The 23000-nt window shown below is 43.4% G+C and overlaps 1 protein-coding gene across 1 annotated transcript in view; it reads right to left on the minus strand.

Moving 5' to 3' along the window:
• Nucleotides 1–8122: 8122 nt before the first annotated feature.
• Nucleotides 8123–23000, minus strand: part of npc1 (Niemann-Pick disease, type C1) — a 30054-nt gene continuing 15176 nt past the window's right edge. The window contains exons 15-25 of the mRNA XM_029705294.1: nucleotides 22633–22760; nucleotides 17862–17996; nucleotides 17141–17230; nucleotides 16820–17010; nucleotides 16419–16534; nucleotides 15931–16060; nucleotides 15488–15673; nucleotides 11400–11631; nucleotides 11101–11214; nucleotides 10367–10529; nucleotides 8123–10066 (exon numbers count right to left, since the gene is read on the minus strand). Coding sequence (XP_029561154.1) covers nucleotides 9984–10066; nucleotides 10367–10529; nucleotides 11101–11214; nucleotides 11400–11631; nucleotides 15488–15673; nucleotides 15931–16060; nucleotides 16419–16534; nucleotides 16820–17010; nucleotides 17141–17230; nucleotides 17862–17996; nucleotides 22633–22760 — 1568 coding nt within the window. The 3' untranslated portion in view covers nucleotides 8123–9983. The remainder of the gene's footprint in view (nucleotides 10067–10366; nucleotides 10530–11100; nucleotides 11215–11399; nucleotides 11632–15487; nucleotides 15674–15930; nucleotides 16061–16418; nucleotides 16535–16819; nucleotides 17011–17140; nucleotides 17231–17861; nucleotides 17997–22632; nucleotides 22761–23000) is intronic.

Here is a 23000-nt window from a genome sequence, read left to right on the forward strand (position 1 = left end):
ATTTGTGGGTTCGATTACAGGCTCAAAATGGCCAGAAACAAAACTTTCGTCTGAAACTCGTCAGTCTATTCTTGTTCTGAGAAATGAAGGCTATTCCATGCGAGAAATTGCCAAGAAACTGAAGATCTCGTACAACGCTGTGTACTACTCCCTTCACAGAACAGCGCAAACTGGCTCTAACCAGAATAGAAAGAGGAGTGGGAGGGCCCGGTGCACAATTGAGCAAGAGGACAAGTACATTAGAGTGTCTAGTTTGATAAACATAAGCCTCACAAGTCCTCAACTGGCAGCTTCATTAAATAGTACCCGCAAAACACCAGTCTCGACGTCAACAGTGAAGAGGCGACTCCGGGATGCTGGCCTTCTAGGCAGAGTTGCAAAGAAAAAGCCATATCTCAGACTGGCCAATAAAAATAAAAGATTAAGATGGGCAAAAGAACACAGATACTGGACAGAGGAAGATTGGAAAAAAGTGTTATGGACAGAGGAATCTAAGTTTGAGGTGTTCGGATCACAAAGAATAACATTCGTGAGACGCAGACAAAATGAAAAGATGCTGGAGTGCCTGACACCATCTGTCAAGCATGGTGGAGGCAATGTGATGGTCTGGGGGTGCTTTGGTGGTGGTAAAGTGTGAGATTTGTACAGGGTAAAAGGGATCTTGAAGAAGGAAGGCTATCACTCCATTTTGCAACGCCATGCCATACCTTGTGGACGGCGGTTAATTGGAGCCAATTTCCTCCTACAACAGGACAATGACCCAAAGCACAGCTCCAAACTATGCAAGAACTATTTAGGGAAGAAGCAGTCAGCTGGTATTCTGTCTATAATGGAGTGGCCAGCACAGTCACCGGATTTCAACCCTATTGAGCTGTAAGAGCAGCTTGACCGTATGGTACGTAAGAAGTGCCTATCAAGCCAATCCAACTTGTGGGAGGTGCTTCAGGAAGCATGGGGTGAAATCACTTCAGCTTACCTCAACAAATTGACAACTAGAATGCCAAAGGTCTGCAAGGTTAATTGCTGCAAATGGAGGATTCTTTGACAAAAGCAAAGTTTGAAGGACACAATTATTATTTCTAACCTTGTCAACATTTTCTATTCATTTTGCAACTCATTTCATGTATGTTTTCATGGAAAACAAGGACATTTAAGTGACCCCGAACTTTAACGGCAGCGTATGAAAGGGAGAATCCGATCTTCCTCCACTTTGAAAAACAAACTCTAAAAAATAAACACTTTTTACAACCTCTGCTTTTTTTCTTTGAGGTTTCATGTCATCTTTCTGGTTAAAGAGCATTGCAAGAAGATTTTTTTTTTTTTGTCAGAGCAAATTATTGCTTTGTGATTGTTACATTTTCACTCATCACATTTTTATTTTTAGATCCCATCTTTATTTTTTTGAGAGAGAGATGATTGATTTCCTTGGTCCCACCTTCCTATGTTGTACTTGGTAGCCCAAAGTTAGCTAAAGTTGTTCACAACTATTTCCTAATCCTTCCTTGGCTTGTTTTGGTTGCCTTATGATCATCAGAAGAATTAATTGCGCTGCAGATTTTGACAGGACTGTTATCAAAGTGAATGTGCTTTTTGAAAGACATTTTCCAGTCTCTCCTTACTAGAAGTATACTTTTGAATAATGCAGATATGGATGGATGTGATTTGAGACTGACTTGTGATGAAACAAACTGATTCTGATCAAGTTCAGTTGACTCAAACCACAAAAGGGCAAGTTGATGTAAATGGTTCTCCATTTATTTTCTCATCCATTTTCCCTTTTCTATTTTCTAGCCACCAATCCCACTATCAGCATGACAATTTATAAAAAAATTGGTAAAATACACAGATTTAATGGGATTTTATACTGTATAGTATTCGGTACATTTAAGTACTCTTGTTTTCTACCTGTGGAGTGCTTGCTTTGGACAGTCGGTGACTGGGCCTACTCTTATCAGTGTGTAGTCTCCTGTGCTCTATGTTAGAGTGTGTTATCAGTGCGTTTCTCGTGCTACACTGGAGTCGGTGGAAAGGTATTGGAAGCAAGTCATGATGATGCCAATGACCAATGATACAGGTCTGGTATTGAAACTGAACTTCTTAATCACAATATCTGTCATGACCACAGCAAGTGTTTAAATGGCATGGTATCTGTCATGACCGGACCAAGTGTTTAAATGGCATGGTATCTGTCATGACCGGACCAAGTGTTTAAATGGCATGGTATCTGTCATGACCGGACCAAGTGTTTAAATGGCATGGTATCTGTCATGACCGGACCAAGTGTTTAAATGGCATGGTATCTGTCATGACCGGACCAAGTGTTTAAATGGCATGGTATCTGTCATGACCGGACCAAGTGTTTAAATGGCATGGTATCTGTCATGACCGGACCAAGTGTTTAAATGGCATGGTATCTGTCATGACCGGACCAAGTGTTTAAATGGCATGGTATCTGTCATGACCGGACCAAGTGTTTAAATGACATGGTATCTGTCATGACCGGACCAAGTGTTTAAATGGCATGGTATCTGTCATGACCGGACCAAGTGTTTAAATGGCATGGTATCTGTCATGACCGGACCAAGTGTTTAAATGGCATGGTATCTGTCATGACCGGACCAAGTGTTTAAATGGCATGGTATCTGTCATGACCGGACCAAGTGTTTAAATGGCATGGTATCTGTCATGACCGGACCAAGTGTTTAAATGGCATGGTATCTGTCATGACCGGACCAAGTGTTTAAATGGCATGGTATCTGTCATGACCGGACCAAGTGTTTAAATGGCATGGTATCTGTCATGACCGGACCAAGTGTTTAAATGGCATGGTATCTGTCATGACCGGACCAAGTGTTTAAATGGCATGGTATCTGTCATGACCGGACCAAGTGTTTAAATGGCATGGTATCTGTCATGACCGGACCAAGTGTTTAAATGGCATGGTATCTGTCATGACCGGACCAAGTGTTTAAATGGCATGGTATCTGTCATGACCGGACCAAGTGTTTAAATGGCATGGTATCTGTCATGACCGGACCAAGTGTTTAAATGGCATGGTATCTGTCATGACCGGACCAAGTGTTTAAATGGCATGGTATCTGTCATGACCGGACCAAGTGTTTAAATGGCATGGTATCTGTCATGACCGGACCAAGTGTTTAAATGGCATGGTATCTGTCATGACCGGACCAAGTGTTTAAATGGCATGGTATCTGTCATGACCGGACCAAGTGTTTAAATGGCATGGTATCTGTCATGACCGGACCAAGTGTTTAAATGGCATGGTATCTGTCATGACCGGACCAAGTGTTTAAATGGCATGGTATCTGTCATGACCGGACCAAGTGTTTAAATGGCATGGTATCTGTCATGACCGGACCAAGTGTTTAAATGGCATGGTATCTGTCATGACCGGACCAAGTGTTTAAATGGCATGGTATCTGTCATGACCGGACCAAGTGTTTAAATGGCATGGTATCTGTCATGACCGGACCAAGTGTTTAAATGGCATGGTATCTGTCATGACCGGACCAAGTGTTTAAATGGCATGGTATCTGTCATGACCGGACCAAGTGTTTAAATGGCATGGTATCTGTCATGACCGGACCAAGTGTTTAAATGGCATGGTATCTGTCATGACCGGACCAAGTGTTTAAATGGCATGGTATCTGTCATGACCGGACCAAGTGTTTAAATGGCATGGTATCTGTCATGACCGGACCAAGTGTTTAAATGGCATGGTATCTGTCATGACCGGACCAAGTGTTTAAATGGCATGGTATCTGTCATGACCGGACCAAGTGTTTAAATGGCATGGTATCTGTCATGATCGCAATATTGTTGTGCCACCAATATTTTATGACGAGTAGTTCAAGCTCGAAAGTCACCTTTGGAATGGTATGCTAATGATATTGTTGTGACATCATAGCAGTGTTACCAAGAGTTTCTCTTATTTTATTAGATTCAACTTTAGTCTTTTGAACACTTATCTTTTTCTTTGGTTTGAATGGACAAATCAAAACATAGGCCTTACAGAAACAAGCTTTATGCTACATGCACATATCCATGTCTGATCAGAAAGTTTAGGATGGTGAAAATCTTTTTGTCATGCACCTCAGCCACGCCCTAAGTGCAATGCTTATTAAATTACCCTTTTCAAATGTGTGTAGCTGTAATATTGACCTGTAATGTTGGGTATATATTCTCTCAATCTGAAATTGACTATAGAAACTTTCATATAACAATGTAGGTTGATACTGAACTATGTCACTGAGAAACATGGATACATTGTTCAAGTAAAAATAGACAATGTGTGAATTGCCATGTGTTTGAATCAGGCCTTTTCTATACAGCACAGAAGGGTTGGATAAAACAAGATTTATTTGACTTTAATCTGATTGCTCAATCAGAAAAGATGGATAGTGCTGAAATTGTGGTGAAATACTTTTGGGAGAAGTTCTGCTTCTATTTGTAAGCACAAAGGTTTTTGCCATAGGATATCCACTTTTAGGCTTTGCCAGAAAGCTGATGGTCAACAACATCCAAGTACACGTGCGTATGTTTGTAAATATACTGCTTTGCTTGTTCAATTAAAAACAAGATTCCTGAAATGTGAGTGGCTTCGCTTAATTTTGTTTCTTTCCTGATGTTGCTGAATTTATTTACTGCCATAACATGACATATCTGGTTTCACTCCTAAAATGAGTTGCAGAAAACCAATACATTTATTACAATTCAACCATGCATGATGCAGTGCATGTTTCTCATTATACACATTCTAAACCCTTGAACGTGAGGTTTAGCCCAAATGTTAAAAAGCCTGTGACACATCAGCACTGTGATGTTGAGTCTGTCACCCAACCGGTTGTAATTCAGCCTGAATATTAAAGTATGTCTCACATATCCCTTTGCATAAGAGCATCAGAAACAACTCCAAGTCAGTGCGAGTTGAGAAGGCCAGCCAGTGCTAGTGAGTTGTGGCTCTCCTATATGGAGCTCAGGGAACATGTTGTGCCCGGCTATGGCTCTGATGCAATCTGAGAGGACAGTTTCTCAGTGAGAGGGAGGAAGGAAAATATAGCGAATGGGAGGGAAAGATAGATAAAGGGAGGGAACAAATGGGCTCTCTCAGTACCGTCTAACACACATCCAAGGTAAACAAGGCGGGCGGGCAGTCACGCCAGTCCCAGTCTTGTGCTACCATCAAAACAAACAGTTCCAGGCCTGGCCACAGCCACATGGCCTATATGGCTTAGCCCTCTTTATTGATACCCCTAATACCCCTCTCAGAGCCTCATAAAAGGACAATTGACTGCCCTTCCTGGGGTTGGCTCACACATCAGCCACTGCCATTGTACCAAATATGTGTTCCATCATTTGGGGGGCAAGCCCCCTGGCCTAGTCTATTGCCCTTCCTGCTATTAAAATAACATTTGGCTGAAATGGCAGTTTGTCCCCCAGGCCTTTCCTCCCCCTCCTGATGCTGTGAGTGATGCAGTGACAGGGTTTTTCACCCTAGATCAGACCCCGGCCGCTGCTGGGGCCACCACCATTATGGCCTGGACTTTTGTAAACAAGGAAGTGAATGTTGGGAAGTGAATGGTGACTGTTGTGGCCATCAGTGGGAGAGGAACTCCCTAGTTGGCTGTATGTCTGGTCAGCAAGGGGGGGGGGGGTGTATTCAGCGATGTGAAATGTTGCAGATTGATATGATTCCCTATATCTATTTCTATGTGAACGTTGTGTAACAGACCCCAGACACTGCAGGTGGACCTGTGTGTGAATCTAATCCTCTCCACAGGCATTTCACTATATGCACAATAACATCTGCTAAACACGTATGTGACCAATAACATTTGATTTGAGATGACTCTCTAGTCCCACTGTTCCACTCAGTCTAGTTTGGCGTCAACTGAGCCCGGCTGTAACAGAAAACCAGTGACGCAAAACAACAGGGTATTCATCTCTCTCACCTTACTTATTAATGTACCCTTTAAAGTGATTCAGTCAAGTGGAAAACATGGCCGGAAATTGAACCCCAAGGAAAGTGTTGGCAGCAATTAAGGGCACTCAATGACTTATTAGGGGTACTTTGGAGAAAGCCAAGGTGTTGACAAGAAGTATGTGTATTTTCATGAACCAGCTTTGAGAGGTGTGGAGGTGTTACAGAATTTGCTTTGGATTCCTGGTAGGCGACTAGCAAGAGAGCAGGAGATTGTCCTCTGTATGCCCTTATAATCATGTGGTGTGCGTTGCTTGACTATGTATTTTAGAAAGCATATGTCGTTGTGACAGTAAGGCGTCATGGCAACACATGCAAAGCAAAGTGACCTCACATGGCGGCAGGAGCTGCCTGATAATGTGTCAATTTACAGTATGCCTTCTCTTAAAGTCGCAACTTCAATCTCTACATTATTTCACATTAAATATTTCCGCTGCTGCAAGAAATGCAAAATGACTGGTGTTTTTTTATAATAACCTATTCAACTTGAGGAATGTAATAATGTACCATGCCAGTATGGTAACTGGTACTGTACAGTTAGCCTTCTTACTCTTTGTGCCAGTAGAACATTTACATCACACGCTTTAGTTTAGTGGGCTGCTGCCATTTTAGCCCACATTTCTACTCTGCCTTTTATTAACCATTTTGTGCTGTTAAAAACAAAGTGGTGTAATTGACTCTCTTTCCTTAGAATAATGACTCTTATTCCAAAGTGCATAATGAACATTGAGGTCAACAAATCATATTTCATCATCTATCTAGCGCTGGTGACCAATTAATGAGCTCATTCACTCATAAAACCATATTGATTATTTTATGTTTCGGTTAATGACGATATGACGAAGCCTCAGAAGGGGAATGGACAGTTTTTCCAGGGATTGATAACCCAAAGTCACAGTCATCCAGACCAGACAGACAGAGGCCACAGCCAGAACTCAGCCTGCCTGGCTCCCCAGTACAAACTGAATGGATGAAAAATGCTGTACTTGAATACCTGCAAGATACAGCAGCCTTGCACCTGATAGATAGTAAACTACAGTATAGTATGGTTGCTGTTCATAAACCTTACCTTGATGTTTCACGGCTATATTCATATTCTCATTTATTAAGCTGATTGAGGGACTGATGCTAAAAATAAGCAAAAGCATGGTGTAATGTACAGTATCTGACATTCAATAATTCAGTGTAGCTGTCTCTATTCAAATAAACAGTTCACATAAAATAATGCAAAACTTAATCTCTGGCATGTGAATTGCAACCTGGAGAAAAGCAGCTGCTGAAATGTCAGCAATGGCAAATCATCTGTACATGACAGCCATATTGTTATTCATATAACAGCAGTGTGTGGGTCAGGTGAGGGGTCCAGGGAGAGGAGAGCCACACAGGGCTTACATAAACCCCCCTCAATCCCCAGTTCTCCCCTCCCTCTGTTCCACTCTCCTACAGACTAATATAATATGTTCCCCTCCGACCCTCTCCTGCCCCCAGCCAGGGGGAAATTAATATTTTAATCTCTGCCAGATTCAATGAACAGCCCAAACGATGAGAGAGAAAATGGATGAATAAATTATGAAGTGGCAGTTTGTATGACAAGGCTGTTAAAGCACTTGCCAAGTCAAGACAGAAAGGGAGTTGACACTGTTGCAAACCATCAGTCCTCGGTTTGGCAGCCGATTCCAGTTAGGATATTATGTTCAATGTGGGACATGGAAGTAGACACACTGTGGGTGAAGTCCGAAGTTCATATTGTTAGAAATGGTTGTTGGGTTTTAAAATACAGGAAAAATATGAATAAATCTTTAAAATACTCATGTCTCACAACCACAAGACAGAAAAAATATAAACGTGAGCCCTCAAATTGGCAGTAAATGTAAAGCATTGAAACTACCATGTTAGACCACATCCACCTGAAGTGAGGAAATATTTCATAACCACTGTAGCCTTACAGACTGGTGAAAAATAGGTCAACACCATTAGAGGTAGTTCCAGACCCAGCAGACAGCTACCATGATATCTGGCTCCACAATGTGGTCACTTTGTACATAACAACCATCAACCAGGCTGTTTCTTGTGAACATCTATTCTATTGTGTGAGGTTACTCAAATCAGGCACACATGAGATATTAGTAAGTGATTTATTTCCCCCCCAAAATCAGAGAAATCTATAGTGGTGCATCTTTTCCGCAACACCACTAGGAGGTTCTACTGCACATTACATTTCATCTGTCAACACCGAGTTGCAATGCAGCCCACACATTAAAATGGTTAAAAATTAAGATTTTCATTCAAGACCGGTTACAATATTACAACATTGTGCATCTCCTTTCCAGAACCAATGCGCAGCATTGTCAAAAAGCATGTCTGTCTGTTACAAACATCTAGAGCCACTAGTTGCCCCATAATAACCATTATATGCTCAACCTTACATTCTGAAATACTAGACAACTGGACACTACCCTAAACTGTAAGCAAAAACATCACTTCAAAACAGGGAGTCAGCCCAAGCTCACTACAATGGCAAAAAAAAGGAAAGAATAACTACTGTACTCCTTGGCCTAGAAAACCTCCGTACTTAGACTGAGCTCTGGGCCCGTATTCACTGATCTAGGATCAGTTCTGCTTTTTTGATCATAACTAAATAGACAAGGGGAGCCTGATCCGAGATCAGCACTCTTACTCTGAGTCGCTTTGTGAATACGGACCCCAGGCTATAGGAATACATACTATCACACAATATTGTTATAACATGAATAAAATGACCTCAATCCAACTGGTAAAGTGTTCAGTAACTGTGGAACCATAGAAATATAATTACAGAATTATAGTTATTGTGTTTCAAAAGGTACATTTTTTCTTTAAATATTTTTTCATTATTAGTTACATTACAGTGTAAATCGGTACAGTATACATCAATGATTCTTCATATCAAATAGCTATTCTCAGAGAAGTCAACCTTTGCATATATTATGACTCTTTACACATTGTACTTAGCTAATCCCAATACAAAAAAAAACACTGGCTGGTTTCACAACTATTGATCCCCAAAAGAAACTAACGGGTAGAATTGGTTTTATTATCTAAACTAGAAGGTTGTGGGAGTTGAAGTTTCTCCTAATGTCACACTGCTGACTTCCTGTGTTGAGAGAGAAAACAGTATACATCATTGTATTGCTGTTTATGTTGATTTAGGGGGATATTCTAGGTTACTGAAATGAGTTGTGTTCATTTGGCACCAAACGGAAAAAAGGGACAAAAACAGGGAGGGACTACCTGGGCCCATATTGACAAAGCGTCTTCAGAGTAGGAATAGTGATTATTTTGTTTTTACACTGCTGCTACTCACTGTTTATTATCTATGCATAGTCACTTTGCCCCTACCTACATGTACAAATTACCTTGACTAACCTGTACATTGAATCGGTAGCGGTACCCCCTCAGTATTGTTATTTTAGTGTGTTTTTACTTTAGTTTATTTAGTAAATATTTTTTTAACACTGCATTGTTGGTGAAGGGCTTGTAAGTAAGCGTTTCACGGTAAGGTCTACCTGTTGTATTCGGAGCATGTGACTAATAACATTTGATGATTTTGATCTAGTACCAGCTCCCACCTGTCAACGTAATCCTATTCATGGTGAACTAAAAGACAAAACTGATCCTAAATCAGTACTGCTACTCTGAGATGCTTTGTGAATACAGGCCCTGGACTTCAGTTGCAAAACATTTGCCACTGTGTGCACTATTGCCTATCACCCAGAATTGCCCTTGAGAATTAAATAAGTGAAAAGAAGCACTTGATTTGGCCTCTGACAGACACCCCACACTGTTATTCCTGAGTTGCATCCCTGCGTTACGCTGCGTAGTGAATGGTTGATGAGTGTGTCAATAATCATAGAAACAGCTGCTCCTGTCGCACTGAGTCACCCCACACAGTCTCTCCCAGACCAGACAGACTGGTTAGTTGGTTCATACCATTGTCCTGTCTCTAGAAGTTGAGGAGGTGTTCCCTTTCTGTGCCGGCGTAGCGTTTGTTGGCTGCAAACACCTTGGCCTTGTTCACCGAAGGACCTGAGGCGAGAGACAGATGGTGTCATTTTTTCAAAGGCATAATGGTTAAGGACTTTTGGGAGGCAACCTCCCCCCTATTCCATGCAGTGTAAACATAGACATACAAACAAACTGGTACTTACTGTGATGAGCCACAACATACTCAGGTGTTAAGCAAATATGAATTTCAAGGCACACTTCCTTTTGTTGATAGAGGGTGCTAGTGAGCTTACAGAGAAGTGCTATAGTGTGCTGTTAGGAAGGGGAATTATATGCAAGGTGAAAGGCCACACATTTAGACACAAACCACACCATGCGTACCTGCGTAGCTGAGCAGCACAGGGAGGAAGATGAGTCCGTGCGTGGCCCCCAGCAGCACCATCGCCAGGTACATGCGGAAGTAGAAGATCTGGAAGATCTGGGACTTGGACAGAGCCAGGATCAGGATGCCGCCAAACTTAGTCAGAGTGATGCCACTGAACACCTGGGAGAAGAGGAGACATGGTTTAGTTACATTCTGCTGGTCAGCATTCCCTCCAGTCAATAATGAGTAAAATAACCTGCTTCTAAAAACCTGAGTAAAACAAGGAAGTCATTTCTACTTTTCTAGATATTCCATTCAAGCCAAGAATTCAATTTTACTCCACAGTTCATTTTGCGATACTATTTTTGCATGTCAGATATACTGATATTTCAGAATCATTGGGCAAAGGATGAACTAAATGCTTTTTCTTTCAAAAAAAAATTATTCAGACAGTGTGCCATTTCTATGGACAGAATACAGAATCGTGCCAGTCTGTGGTGAAAAACAAGAGTAGAGCTGGGGTGTATTCATTAGTCCTATTCCATTGCAAAACATTTTGTCTGGTGCAAATTGTTTTGCAACCTAAACAGTTGACCGTTTATTCCAGATACTACACGGAAGCAAACAGAACACAACACGGAGGGACCTACCGGAATTTGTCCTATCGAAACAATCGGTTTAGTTGCAAACCGTTTTACAGACTAAACATTTTGCAATGGAATCCAACTAATGAATACACCCCTGTACTTACTGAGCTGCCCATGTGGGCCAGAGCCTCCTCAGCCCTCTCCACCCTGGTACTCTTCACACTGATGGAGAAGGCCCTCACTATGTGACTGCAGAACTCCACAGAGATACCACAGCTCTGCAACACACACACAAACAATTAATAGACTGGGAATACTGGGCTGTGTTCACAACAAGGAGTTTTCTTCATCCTCTTGGTGTCAAAATGTGGCAATAAATAACTACCAAAACAACCCAGATAACACAATTTATAGGAAGACATGATTTTAAAATCAGCTGCTATCAGCCCGTTTCTTCACTCACCATGACAAGGTTGACGAGGGACACAGCGTTGAGGCTGATGTCCCAGAGCCACATGACCCCGAACATGTTGACCAGGATCATGGCGATGGTGATGCTGACCAGCACTCCTGACCACAGCTCAAAGCCCAGCAGCACCGTGGTAACCACAAAGATGGCCGCCAGCGACACGCCCAGCTGGAAGACCGTGTCGTAGGCTATGGTCAGGTACTGCTCATAGAACACGTAGAACACACTGGAGGGAAAACAAAGGTTACAATTGAGGACTAAACTAATTCAACATGACTGTATTACAGGATGTAGAAAGATACATGTTGTGAAGTGTGTATTTAAAAAAGTGCAACATTCATTGCCCTAGTTGTGGCCACTCAGGACACTAAAAAAAGATTTTACCAAGAAGCAAAACAGGGCAACACATTTGACTGGCCAGAATACATACAGATTTCATTTTTTAGACTGACCTTCAAATCAAATTGTATTAGTCACATGCGCCGAATACAACAGGTGTAGACTTTACAGTGAAATGCTTACTTACGAGCCCCTAACCAACAATGCAGTTTAAAAAAAAATTGGGATAAGAATAACAAATAAAAGTAATTAAAGAGCAGCAGTAAAATAACAATAGCGAGACTATATACAGGGGGGTAGAGAGTAGCAGTGATGTAAAAGTGTGTGGGGGGGGGGGGGGGGCAATGCAAATAGTCTGGGTAGCCACTTCATTAGCTGTTCTGGAGTCTTACGGCTTGGGGGTAGAAGCTGTTTAGAAGCCTCTTGGACCTAGACTTGGCGCTCCGGTACCGCTTGCCGTGCGGGAGAAGAGAGAACAGCCTATGACTAGGGTGGATGGAGTCTGACAATTTTTAGGGCCTTCCTCTGACACCACCTGGTATAGAGGTCCTGGATGGCAGGAAGCTTGGCCCCAGTGATGTACTGGGCCGGTCGCACTACCCCTCTGTAGTGCCTTGCGGTCGGAGGCCGAGCAGTTGCCATACCAGGCAGTGATGCAACCAGTCAGGATGCTCTCGATGTTGAAGCTGTAGAACCTTTTGAGAATCGGAGGACCCATGCCAAATCTTTTCAGTCTCCTGAGGGTGAATAGGTTTTGTCGTGCGCTCTTCACAACAATCTTAGTGTGCTTGGACCATGTTAGTTTGTTGGTGATGTGGACACCAAGGAACTTGAAGCTCTCAACCTGCTCCGCTGCAGCCCTATCGATGAGAATGGGGGCGTGCTCGGTCCTCCTTTTCCTGTAGTCCCCAATCACCTCCTTTGTCTTGATCACGTTGAGGGAGAGGTTGTTGTCCTGGCAACACCTGGCCAGGTCTCTGACCTCCTCCCTATAGGCTCTCTCATCTTTGTCGGTGAGCAGGCCTACCACTGTTGTATCATCGGCAAACTTAATGATGGTGTTGGAGTCATGCCTGGCCGTGCAGTCATGAGTGAACAGGGAGTACAGGAGGGGACCCTGTGTTGAGGATCAGCGTGGCAGATGTGTGGTTACCTACCCTTACCACCTGGGGGCAGCCCATCAGGAAGTCCAGGATCCAGTTGCAGAGGGAGGTGTTCAGTCCCAGGGTCCTTAGCTTATTGATGAGCTTTGAGAACACTATGGTGTTGAACGCTGAGCTATAGTCAATGAATAGCATTCTCACATAGGTGTTCCTTTTGTCCAGGTGGGAAAGGGCAGTGTGGAATACAATAGAGATTGCATCCATCTGTGGATCTGTTGGGGCGGTATGCAAATTGGAGTGGGTCTAGGGTTTATGGAATAATGGTGTTGATGTGAGACATGACCAGCCTTTCAAAGCACTTCATGGCTACAGACGTGAGTGCTACGGGTCAGTAGTTATTTAGGCAGGTTACCATAGTGTTCTTGGGCACAGGTACTATGGTGATCTGCTTAAAACATGTTGGTATTACAGACTCGGACAGGGAAAGGTTGAAAATGTCAGTGAAGACACTTGCCAGTTGGTCAGCGCATGCTCGCAGTACACGTCCTGGTAATCTGTCTGGCCCTGCGACCTTGTGAATGTTGACCTGTTAAAGTCTTACTCACATCGGCTGCGAAGAGCATGATCACATAGTCTTCCAGAACAGCTGGTGCTCTCATGCATGCTTCAGTGTTATTTGCCTCGAAGCGAGCATAGAAGTAGTTTAGCTCGTCTTGTATGCTCGTGTCACTGGGCAGCTCTCGGCTGTGCTTCCCTGTGTTGTCTGTAATGGTTTGCAAGCCCTGCCACATCCGACGAGCATCAGAGCCGGTGTAGTACGAGTCGATCTTAGTCCTGTATTGACTCTTTGACTGTTTGATAGTTTGTCAGAGGGCATGCCATCGGAGGAATCCCAGAAATTATTCCATTCTGTGCTAGCAAAACAGTCCTATAGTTTAGCATCTGCTTCATCTGACCACTTTTTTATTGATGTGGTCACTGGTGCTTCCTGCCTTTTTGCTTGTAAGCAGGAATCAGGAGGATAGAATTATGGTCAGATTTGCCAAATGGAGGGCGAGGGAGAGCTTTCTATGCGTCTCTGTGTGTGGAGTAAAGGTGGTCTAGAGTTTTTTTCCCTCTGGTTGCACATTTAACATGCTGATAGAAATTTGGTAAAACTGATTAAAGTTTCCTGCATTAAAGTCCCCGGCTACTAGGAGCGCCACCTCTGGGTGAGCATTTTCTTGTTTGCTTATGGCGGAAAACAGCTCATTCAATGCTGTCTTAATGCCAGCCTGTGGTGGTATGTAACCAGCTACGAAGAACACAGATGAAAACTCTCTAGGTAGATGCTGTGTTTAAACGCACTATACAACCCCTCTCTAACCCTTAAAACAGGAAGTGTAGTAAATGTAAACAGGAGTGGCCATAAAACTCGGATGTCAAGGTCAAACTAGAGAAAAACTGTTACAATGGCAGCCATAACAACATGTTATGAATTATGTAGGACTGACTAACTTCACCTTTTATGGTTATTTTAAGGAACAAAGACCCTGGTTTTTGAGTCCTAAGAGACCACAAAATGTAACAGCTTTCAGAGCCGGTTCATTTAGCCAGATAAAAATCAGGAACTCAGAAACAGTGAGCATCTATCCCAATAGTGACGATAGTCTCTCCTCATGCGAGAACATTTTAGCAGGTTAGCGTTTTTCGTCATGAATGTTGTTCTGGTGGCAGCTCTGCAGAGTGATCACTAGCTAGCACAGCCACAAAGTCGTCAAATCTGATTTTAAACTTAACCAAACTGCTGACCCTTAACTCACAGTTCTATTACATTACACATAAAAGTCATTGGATGAAGTTGTTTTCTGTATGGGGAGTTATGTTAGGTCTAAACATTAACACGGACCGCTTGCGGTACTGGGACCTTATCATTCATGTCAGCGAGAAATAATAATAATTTAAAAAAAGGTTAAATTAATACACCGTTGTAGGGTTCCCACCTGGCCATATCTCCATGTTACAGCACTTGTTTACGGAAAACAGACGAAAGACTGAGGTGACCACCTGTGCTAATTATCTATTTAGTGTGCTCTGAACAACTGTGTGGAAGCATAACTGGGAAAGAAGTGTAGCTTGGAGGCTCCATAGCTGTACGGATCTGTAACTGCTACAGTAAGTGTATCTTTTTATTTGAAGGATTCTTTCTCGCTGATGAAAGGGCCATAGGTTTCGAAAGCCGTATCGCAAGCGATGATTACTGACGTTTCTAAACATAACACAGGGACGAGATTGTAGTTCGCATGAGCCAATCGTGGGTGAAGCTGAGGGCTGAAACTGTAGGGAGAAGGCAGAATGCCACCTAGAGTTTGAGAGCTATGCTAACCTTAAATTAAGCAAACTTTGACTTTGCAGCTGGTTTATCTAAGGAGAAATCGCCCAGGTCTGCCTCCAGGACAAGACTCATGACAATAAACAACAATTAATGTCAACCTGCAAGATTTTACCAGTGACTTTTATAGCAGGACACTGACCCTTGGCAGGAAAAGCCTCACCCTTTTAAGTGAGGGTGATATGGAAACAACACTAGAGCAGATAATAACTCCTATTTGAGTGAGATAACAGGAATCCTTAACTAACATAGGAGTTAGCCTAGTTTACCTGTAAGGGAAGACTTTGTGTCCCATGGCAGTTGTGATGTTGTCAGCCAGCACGCGGGCCATCTTCATGGCGTCTATAAAGTCAGGTGAGTCCTTGAGGATGGTGTGGTAGGTCATGAAGTAGGTGGCCCCCACAGACGTGTCGTTCTCCTTTAGAACCACCGCTGAACTGTAGGCCGCGTGACCACTACAGGACCACAAAGACCAAGTTAGACACAGAAAGAGTCATTCAGTTAAAAGGAATTTCAATTCCCTTAAACTGAATGATTCATTTGCAAATGTAAACGTTCATAGACAATTCTATCAGAGCTGCGGTGAAAAGCAAAAGTGAAAAGTAAAGATTCAGACGAGTGGTTTACCATCAACTCAAACCCCACATCCAATATTTCTCAATACACAATCCATTATGAGCACTACCTGGATTGCCAGAGACATAATAATTACCCTTTCCCACACTTGACATTGGGGTTGTCTGACAGGAACATGGGTAGGAACTTCGTGAAGTTCTGTTCCGTAGGCCTCAGCTTCCCACTGGGGGTCATGGGGCGGCAATGCACACACAACGTGTCCACCACTGATGAGAGTAGACAAATAGGTACTTTAATACAATATCAAATTACAAAGAAAATTGCAGAATGTGTGTGTGTGTGTGTGTGTGTGTGTGTGTGTGTGTGTGTTACCTGAGGCATTGCAGAAGGCCCCAGAGGAGTTGTAATATCTACAGTGTGTGTGTGTGTGTGTGTGTGTGTGTGTGTGTGTGTGTGTGTGTGTGTGTGTGTGTTTTACCTGAGGCATTGCAGAAGGCCCCAGAGGAGTTATAATATCTACAGTGTGTGTGTGTGTGTGTGTGTGTTTTACCTGAGGCATTGCAGAAGGCCCCAGAGGAGTTTTAATATCTACAGTGTGTGTGTGTGTGTGTGTGTGTGTGTTACCTGAGGCATTGCAGAAGGCCCCAGAGGAGGTGTAATATCTACAACAGGTGGACTGAGGCTTGACCCAGTCAAAGTAATCATCCAGCCACGACGACGGGTTGAATCCTATAGTGGTGCTGGGGGACAATAACATGGAGAGTATTTGATCCTTTTCTATTGGAAGATATTCAAGAAAGTCTCATCATTCCTTCAAACAAGAAGGTATTTGTCAATGAGTTCACTGCTATAACAACAGCAGCTAAACCCAGAGTTCTAGTCACCCTGTTTGAGCTAGACTGACTTCACAGCATAATACTGATGTCAACATGCAGTCCAAAGGTAAAAAGAGTGGGCGGGTTGCTGTTGCTTCACTCACTAGTTGCTGAAAGGGAGGCGGGTGTGTGAGTGTGTGTGTCACTCACTAGTTGCTAATGAGAGATGCTGTGTAGACCTGTTGGATCAGAGAGTTATTGTTGCAGCCCACCCCTCCACACACAGAGTTCTGGCCCTCCAGACTCAGGTAGTCATGGCCGTCCTCCACCACGAAGTAGACCGGAGGACCCGTGTGGAGGTACGTACTCAGGTTCTTAAAGTAGTCCAGCACGTACGAGTCCTATAGGATGGGAGATTCAATAAAGAGATGTCCAGCATGAGCCAATGTATGAAAAACTAAGAGCACAATACCAAACGTCATTAGCCCACTGAGTGGGGCTGGTGGGGTTAGACGTAATAGACATACTTACATCAGGCATGGAGAGCTTCTGGTCCAGTCCAATCTCTACCTTATTGGTGACAGCAATACTGAAGGACAGCAGCCCCACAAACACAGCCACCTGTCCAAGAAGAGGAGACAAAGACAAACTATGGACGTTTAGTAGCTAAATGTTTACATCAATTGTTGGCTTAAATTCTGGCTCTATTGTACATTTACATTCAAATCTGAGTACCAGCACTCCTTGAAGATGAAAAGGGCGTAGATCTACTCACCACTATGGGTCTGACCCACTCCTTGAGGATGAAGGGGGCGTAGATCTACTCACCACTATGGGTCTGACCCACTCCTTGAGGATGAAGGGGGCGTAGATCTACTCACCACTATGGGTCTGACCCACTCCTTGAGGATGAAAAGGGCGTAGATCTACTCACCACTATGGGTCTGACCCACTCCTTGAGGATGAAAAGGGCGTAGATCTACTCACCACTATGGGTCTGACCCACTCCTTGAGGATGAAAAGGGCGTAGATCTACTCACCACTATGGGTCTGACCCACTCCTTGAGGATGAAGGGGGCGTAGATCTACTCACCACTATGGGTCTGACCCACTCCTTGAAGATGAAAAGGGTGTAGATCTACTCACCACTATGGGTCTGACCCACTCCTTGAGGATGAAGGGGGCGTAGATCTACTCACCACTATGGGTCTGACCCACTCCTTGAGGATGAAGGGGGCGTAGATCTACTCACCACTATGGGTCTGACCCACTCCTTGAGGATGAAGGGGGCGTAGATATTCTTGAAGAAGCGGAAGAGGAAGCCATCAGTCTTCCCCTCCTTGCCCTCTGGCAGCTTCACACAGCACATAATGTCCAGACGATTCTCCTGGCAACACAACACGTTCATTCTTGAAGCACAAGAGAATGATGTCCAGTTATTGCGCTAACGCTAGTCAACAATGGGTCCAAAAAACTTCCTTCAAACTGCACACAGAGACATACAAATTGTATCCATGAGTTTCTCAACCAGTTGAAAGCATGTGAATGCATCCAACTGGTATTTATAACTTCACAACTGGTAAATTCCAACCTCCCACGTGGTTACGAATGCAGGAGAAGGCCCCAAGGACCCAATTAGTAAAACAGGTATTGACAATTTACTTCCATATTAGACAACTCCAGTGTCTCTATCTGAAAGAGCTGAAAAATCTGGGTCCCTACAAATCAGATGGGCTAGACAATCTCGACCCTCTCTTCCTCTTCCCTATTACTAGTCTGTTCAACCTCTCTTTCATATCGTCTCAGATTCCTAAAGATTGGAAAGCGGCCGCAGTCATCCCCCTCTTCAAAGGGGGAGACACTCTAGACCCAAACTGTTAAAGACCTATAGCCATCCTGCCCTGTCTTTCTAAAGACAAGTGAACAAACAGATCACCGACCATTTCAAATCCCACCGTACCTTCTCCACTATGCAATCTGGTTTACGAACTGGTCATGGGTGCACCTCAGCCACGCTCAAAGTCCTAAACGATATCATAACCGCCATCAATAAAGGACAGTACTGTGCAGCTGTCTTCATCAACCTGGGTAAGGCTTTCGACTCACCGTATTCTTATCGGCAGACTCATCAACCTGTCAATCACCACATTCTTATCGGCAGACTCAACAGCCTTGGTTTCTCAAATGACTGCCTCGCCTGGTTCACCAACTACTTCTCAGATAGAGTTCAGTATGTCAAATCGGAGGGCCTGTTGTCCGGACCTCTGGCAGTCTCTATGGGGGTGCCCCAGGGTTCAATTCTCGGGCCGACTCTTTTCTCTCTATATATCAATGATGTCGCTCTTGCTGCGGGTGACTCTTTGATCCACCTCTACGCAGGCGACACCATTCTGTATACATCTGGCCCTTCTTTGGACACTTAACAAACCTCCAAACGAGCTTCAACGCCATACAACACTCCTTCCGTGGCCTCCAATTGCGCTTAAATGCTAGTAAAACTAAAATGCATGCTCTTCAACCGATCGCTGCCCGCACCTGCCCGCCCGACTAGCATCACTACTCTGGACGGTTAGGACTTAGAATATGTGGACAACAATAAATACCTAGGTCTCTGGTTAGACTGTAAACTCTCCTTAAATCCAGAATCGGCTTCCTATTTCGTAACAAAGCCTCCTTCACTCATGCTGCCAAACACACCCTCATAAAACTGACTATCCTTCCGATCCTTGACTTCGGCAATATCATTTACAAATTAGCCTCCAACACTCTACTCAGAAAATTGGATGCAGTCTATCACAGTGCCATCCGTTTTGTCACCAAAGCCCCATATACTACCTACCACTGCGACCTGTATGCTCTCGTTGGCTGGTCCTCACTACATATTCATCGCCAAACCCACTGGCTCCAGGTCATCTATAAGTCTTTGCTAGGTAAAGCCCCGCCTTATCTCAGCTCACTGGTCACCATGTTCTCTGCTGCCAATGACTGGAACAAATTGCAAAAAAAAAATAAAATAAATAAATCACTGAAGTTGGAGACATATCTTCCTCACTAACTTTAAGCGTCAGCTGTCAGAGCAGCTTACCGATCGCTGCAGCTGTACACAGTGCATCTGTAAATAGCCCATCCAACCACCTACCTCATCCCCATATTTGTTTTTCTTCTCTTTTGTACACCAGTATTTCTACTTGCACATCCTCATCTGCACATATATCACTTGTGTAAATTGCTAAATTGTAATTACTTCGCAACTATTGGCCTATTTATTGCCTCCTTACTTCATTTGCACACACTGTATATATATTTTTCTATTGTGTTATTGACTGTACATTTGTTTATCCCATGTGTAACTCTGTGTTGTTGCTTTTAACGCACTGCTTTGCTTTATCATGGCCAGGTCGCAGTTGTAAATGAGAACTTGTTCTCAACTGGCCGACCTGGTTAAATAAAGGTGAAATTAAATTAAAGTGACATCAGTGCACTGCTCATTATTTAGTAGGCTGTGATGTTCATGCTTAGCTGGGCATGACATGGTAATAATGAACCTGGGAGTTAATAGTGACAGAGAAAGCTGACAGATACTCTAACAAGCCAACCCTACCCTAGTCCTGTGAGTCATCACCAGTCCTCACCACCGTGCTCACCAGTCCTCTCAGAGGAGCAGCAAATCGTGTGTAAGCATTTCTGTTTTTTAATCCCCAGCCAAACTCACATCTTAGCACACCTTCTGCTTCTAAGTTATCCCCCAACCCTCCTCACCAGGCCCTCCGTGTCCGGTCTGGAGCGTGAAGTCATGAGCTCTACTGGTCGGCTACAGCATAGCAACTTAGTGGTGCTGAAAGCCCTGGTCTGCCCTAGAAAGCCTATGTAAATTCCGATCGCCAGAACGACTAAACAAAACTTTTAGACTGACATTTTGGGCTCTAACATGTATTTATTACAATCATGTTTGATCCCCACAGTGAATTATTTTAAAGTTCACAGAGGATCATGTGCTGACACAGACCAATCACGGGCCGGCAGGCTACAACGAGGCTCCTGCCCTTACGCATGTGCGCCTAAGGGTGTGTTTTGTGCTGTGCTTTTATCCTCTGTCTAGTTCAAATGTTATCAAGTTTAGTGTTCTCCATGGTTAGTCTGTCATCATGGTTAGTCTGTCATCATGGTTAGTCCGTCATCATGGTTAGTCCGTCATCATGGTTAGTCCGTCATCATGGTTAGTCCGTCATCATGGTTAGTGTTCTCCATGGTTAGTCCGTCATCATGGTTAGTGTTCTCCATGGTTAGTCTGTCATCATGGTTAGTCCATCATCATGGTTAGTGTTCTCCATGGTTAGTCTGTCATCATGGTTAGTCTGTCATCATGGTTAGTTCGTCATCATGGTTAGTGTTCTCCATGGTTAGTCTGTCATCATGGTTAGTCCATCATCATGGTTAGTGTTCTCCATGGTTAGTCTGTCATCATGGTTAGTCTGTCATCATGGTTAGTTCGTCATCATGGTTAGTGTTCTCCATGGTTAGTCTGTCATCATGGTTAGTCTGTCATCATGGTTAGTGTTCTCCATGGTTAGTGTGTCATCATGGTTAGTCTGTCATCATGGTTAGTCTGTCATCATGGTTAGTCCGTCATCATGGTTAGTGTTCTCCATGTTTAGTCCATCATCATGGTTAGTGTTCTCCATGGTTAGTCCGTCATCATGGTTAGTCCGTCATCATGGTTAGTCCGTCATCATGGTTAGTCCGTCATCATGGTTAGTGTTCTCCATGGTTAGTCCGTCATCATGGTTAGTGTAGTTGTATATACCTATTATAATGTGTGATTATTGCTTTTTATCCTGCTGATTTTCTTATGTATGTAAAGTGACTTTGGATGTCGTGAAAAGCTCTTAAAATCAAATGTATTATTATCCAGATGAGAGCAGAGTCAACAAGCCTGTCAAGTGGAGATGGAGGTGCTGACCAACGTCTATGAGGATGACAGCATGACAGGGTTTAAGAGCCTTTGAACGGGGTATGGTAGTAGGTGCCAGGCGCACAGTTTCCTGTGTGTATCAAGAATGGTCCACCACCCAAAGGACATCCAGCCAACTTGACACAACTATGGGAAGTATTGGAGTCAACATGGGTCAGCATCCCAGTCGAACGCTTTCGACACCTTGGAGAGTTCATGCCCCTAAAAAATGTAGGCTGTTCTGAGGGCAAAAAGGGGGGTGTGCAACGCAATACTAGGAAGGTGTCCTTAAATGTTTTGTCAACTCAGTGTGGATCGTATGTCTGAGGTCATTCTTTATGATGACATAATGATGCAGTTGCACAAATGATAAAGAAGTCTACAATCATATAAAAATACAGAATCGAGATAATGCATGTGTAGTCCACTCTTTTCTCATGGGGTAATCCAATCTAGCCTAACCGAGTTGGGATGGGTTGTGATGGTAGCCCATTCACTTTCCATTTTCTGGTGGAAGGCCCATGGCCACATGATACCTAGACTAGATAGGGTACTTATTAACTTTGCGCAAATTTGAGTTTGATTTTACAATGCGAGTCACCATGCCCTAACCCTAACCCGGCATGTTCTGTATTTAACTGTACTAATCGTCACTCGAAAGAGTCTAATCTTAATTTCTTCCAATAAGTCAACCGTAATTCTGATTATCATAGTTAGTATTTGCTGTCCGTTTTGTTTTCCAATGTTAACCTGGCTAAGTTCTAGGTAACGGTGAACTTTCAAATTAATCTTTGGACGCAAAGGTCTAACAGTAGACTAGCATCAGGTTCATATACATTAAAACTAGGTTGACTCTCAGGCAGGATGAAAATGACTACGTCGACCATGATCCTTTGCTAGTTACTGCCACTTTCACCATGCCCCTTAGTGATTTCTTTGTGCCATTTAGCCCTATTCAGCAAAATGGCACGCTTCAAATTCAAATACCTCCGGCTTCATGCGCCATCGGGAGTTTTCCATAGTCACGTCAGCACTATCACAATATACTGGTTGTAATGTCCATGCTCCTCACCTCCTGCCTCTTGGCGTCCAGGCCCAGCAGGCTGACAAAGCAGCTGATCTGTAGCAGAAAGTCAATGAACACAGCTAACCCAGCAAACAGGGAGAAGGTCCGCACCGCTGGCATAGTGGACAGGGCCCCTGGAGAAGAAAATAATAGTTAACTCATTGACAGAGCTCCAGACTTAAGATTGTAGTTACAAAACATTTGCAGTCAATACTGAAATCCATAGAAAGGACCTAGCTGACATCTTCAATTATCTACATCTAGTGTGTTGAGACATACTACTTGGCTACATTATACAATATGTTTGATTGTTGTATAATAATTGTAATTTGATGGTTGCTTATATTTGTCCTATTGTAGACATTTACACATGT

The sequence above is a fragment of the Salmo trutta genome, chromosome 21, assembly GCF_901001165.1.
Source record: "Salmo trutta chromosome 21, fSalTru1.1, whole genome shotgun sequence".
NCBI classification, from domain to species: domain Eukaryota; kingdom Metazoa; phylum Chordata; class Actinopteri; order Salmoniformes; family Salmonidae; genus Salmo; species Salmo trutta.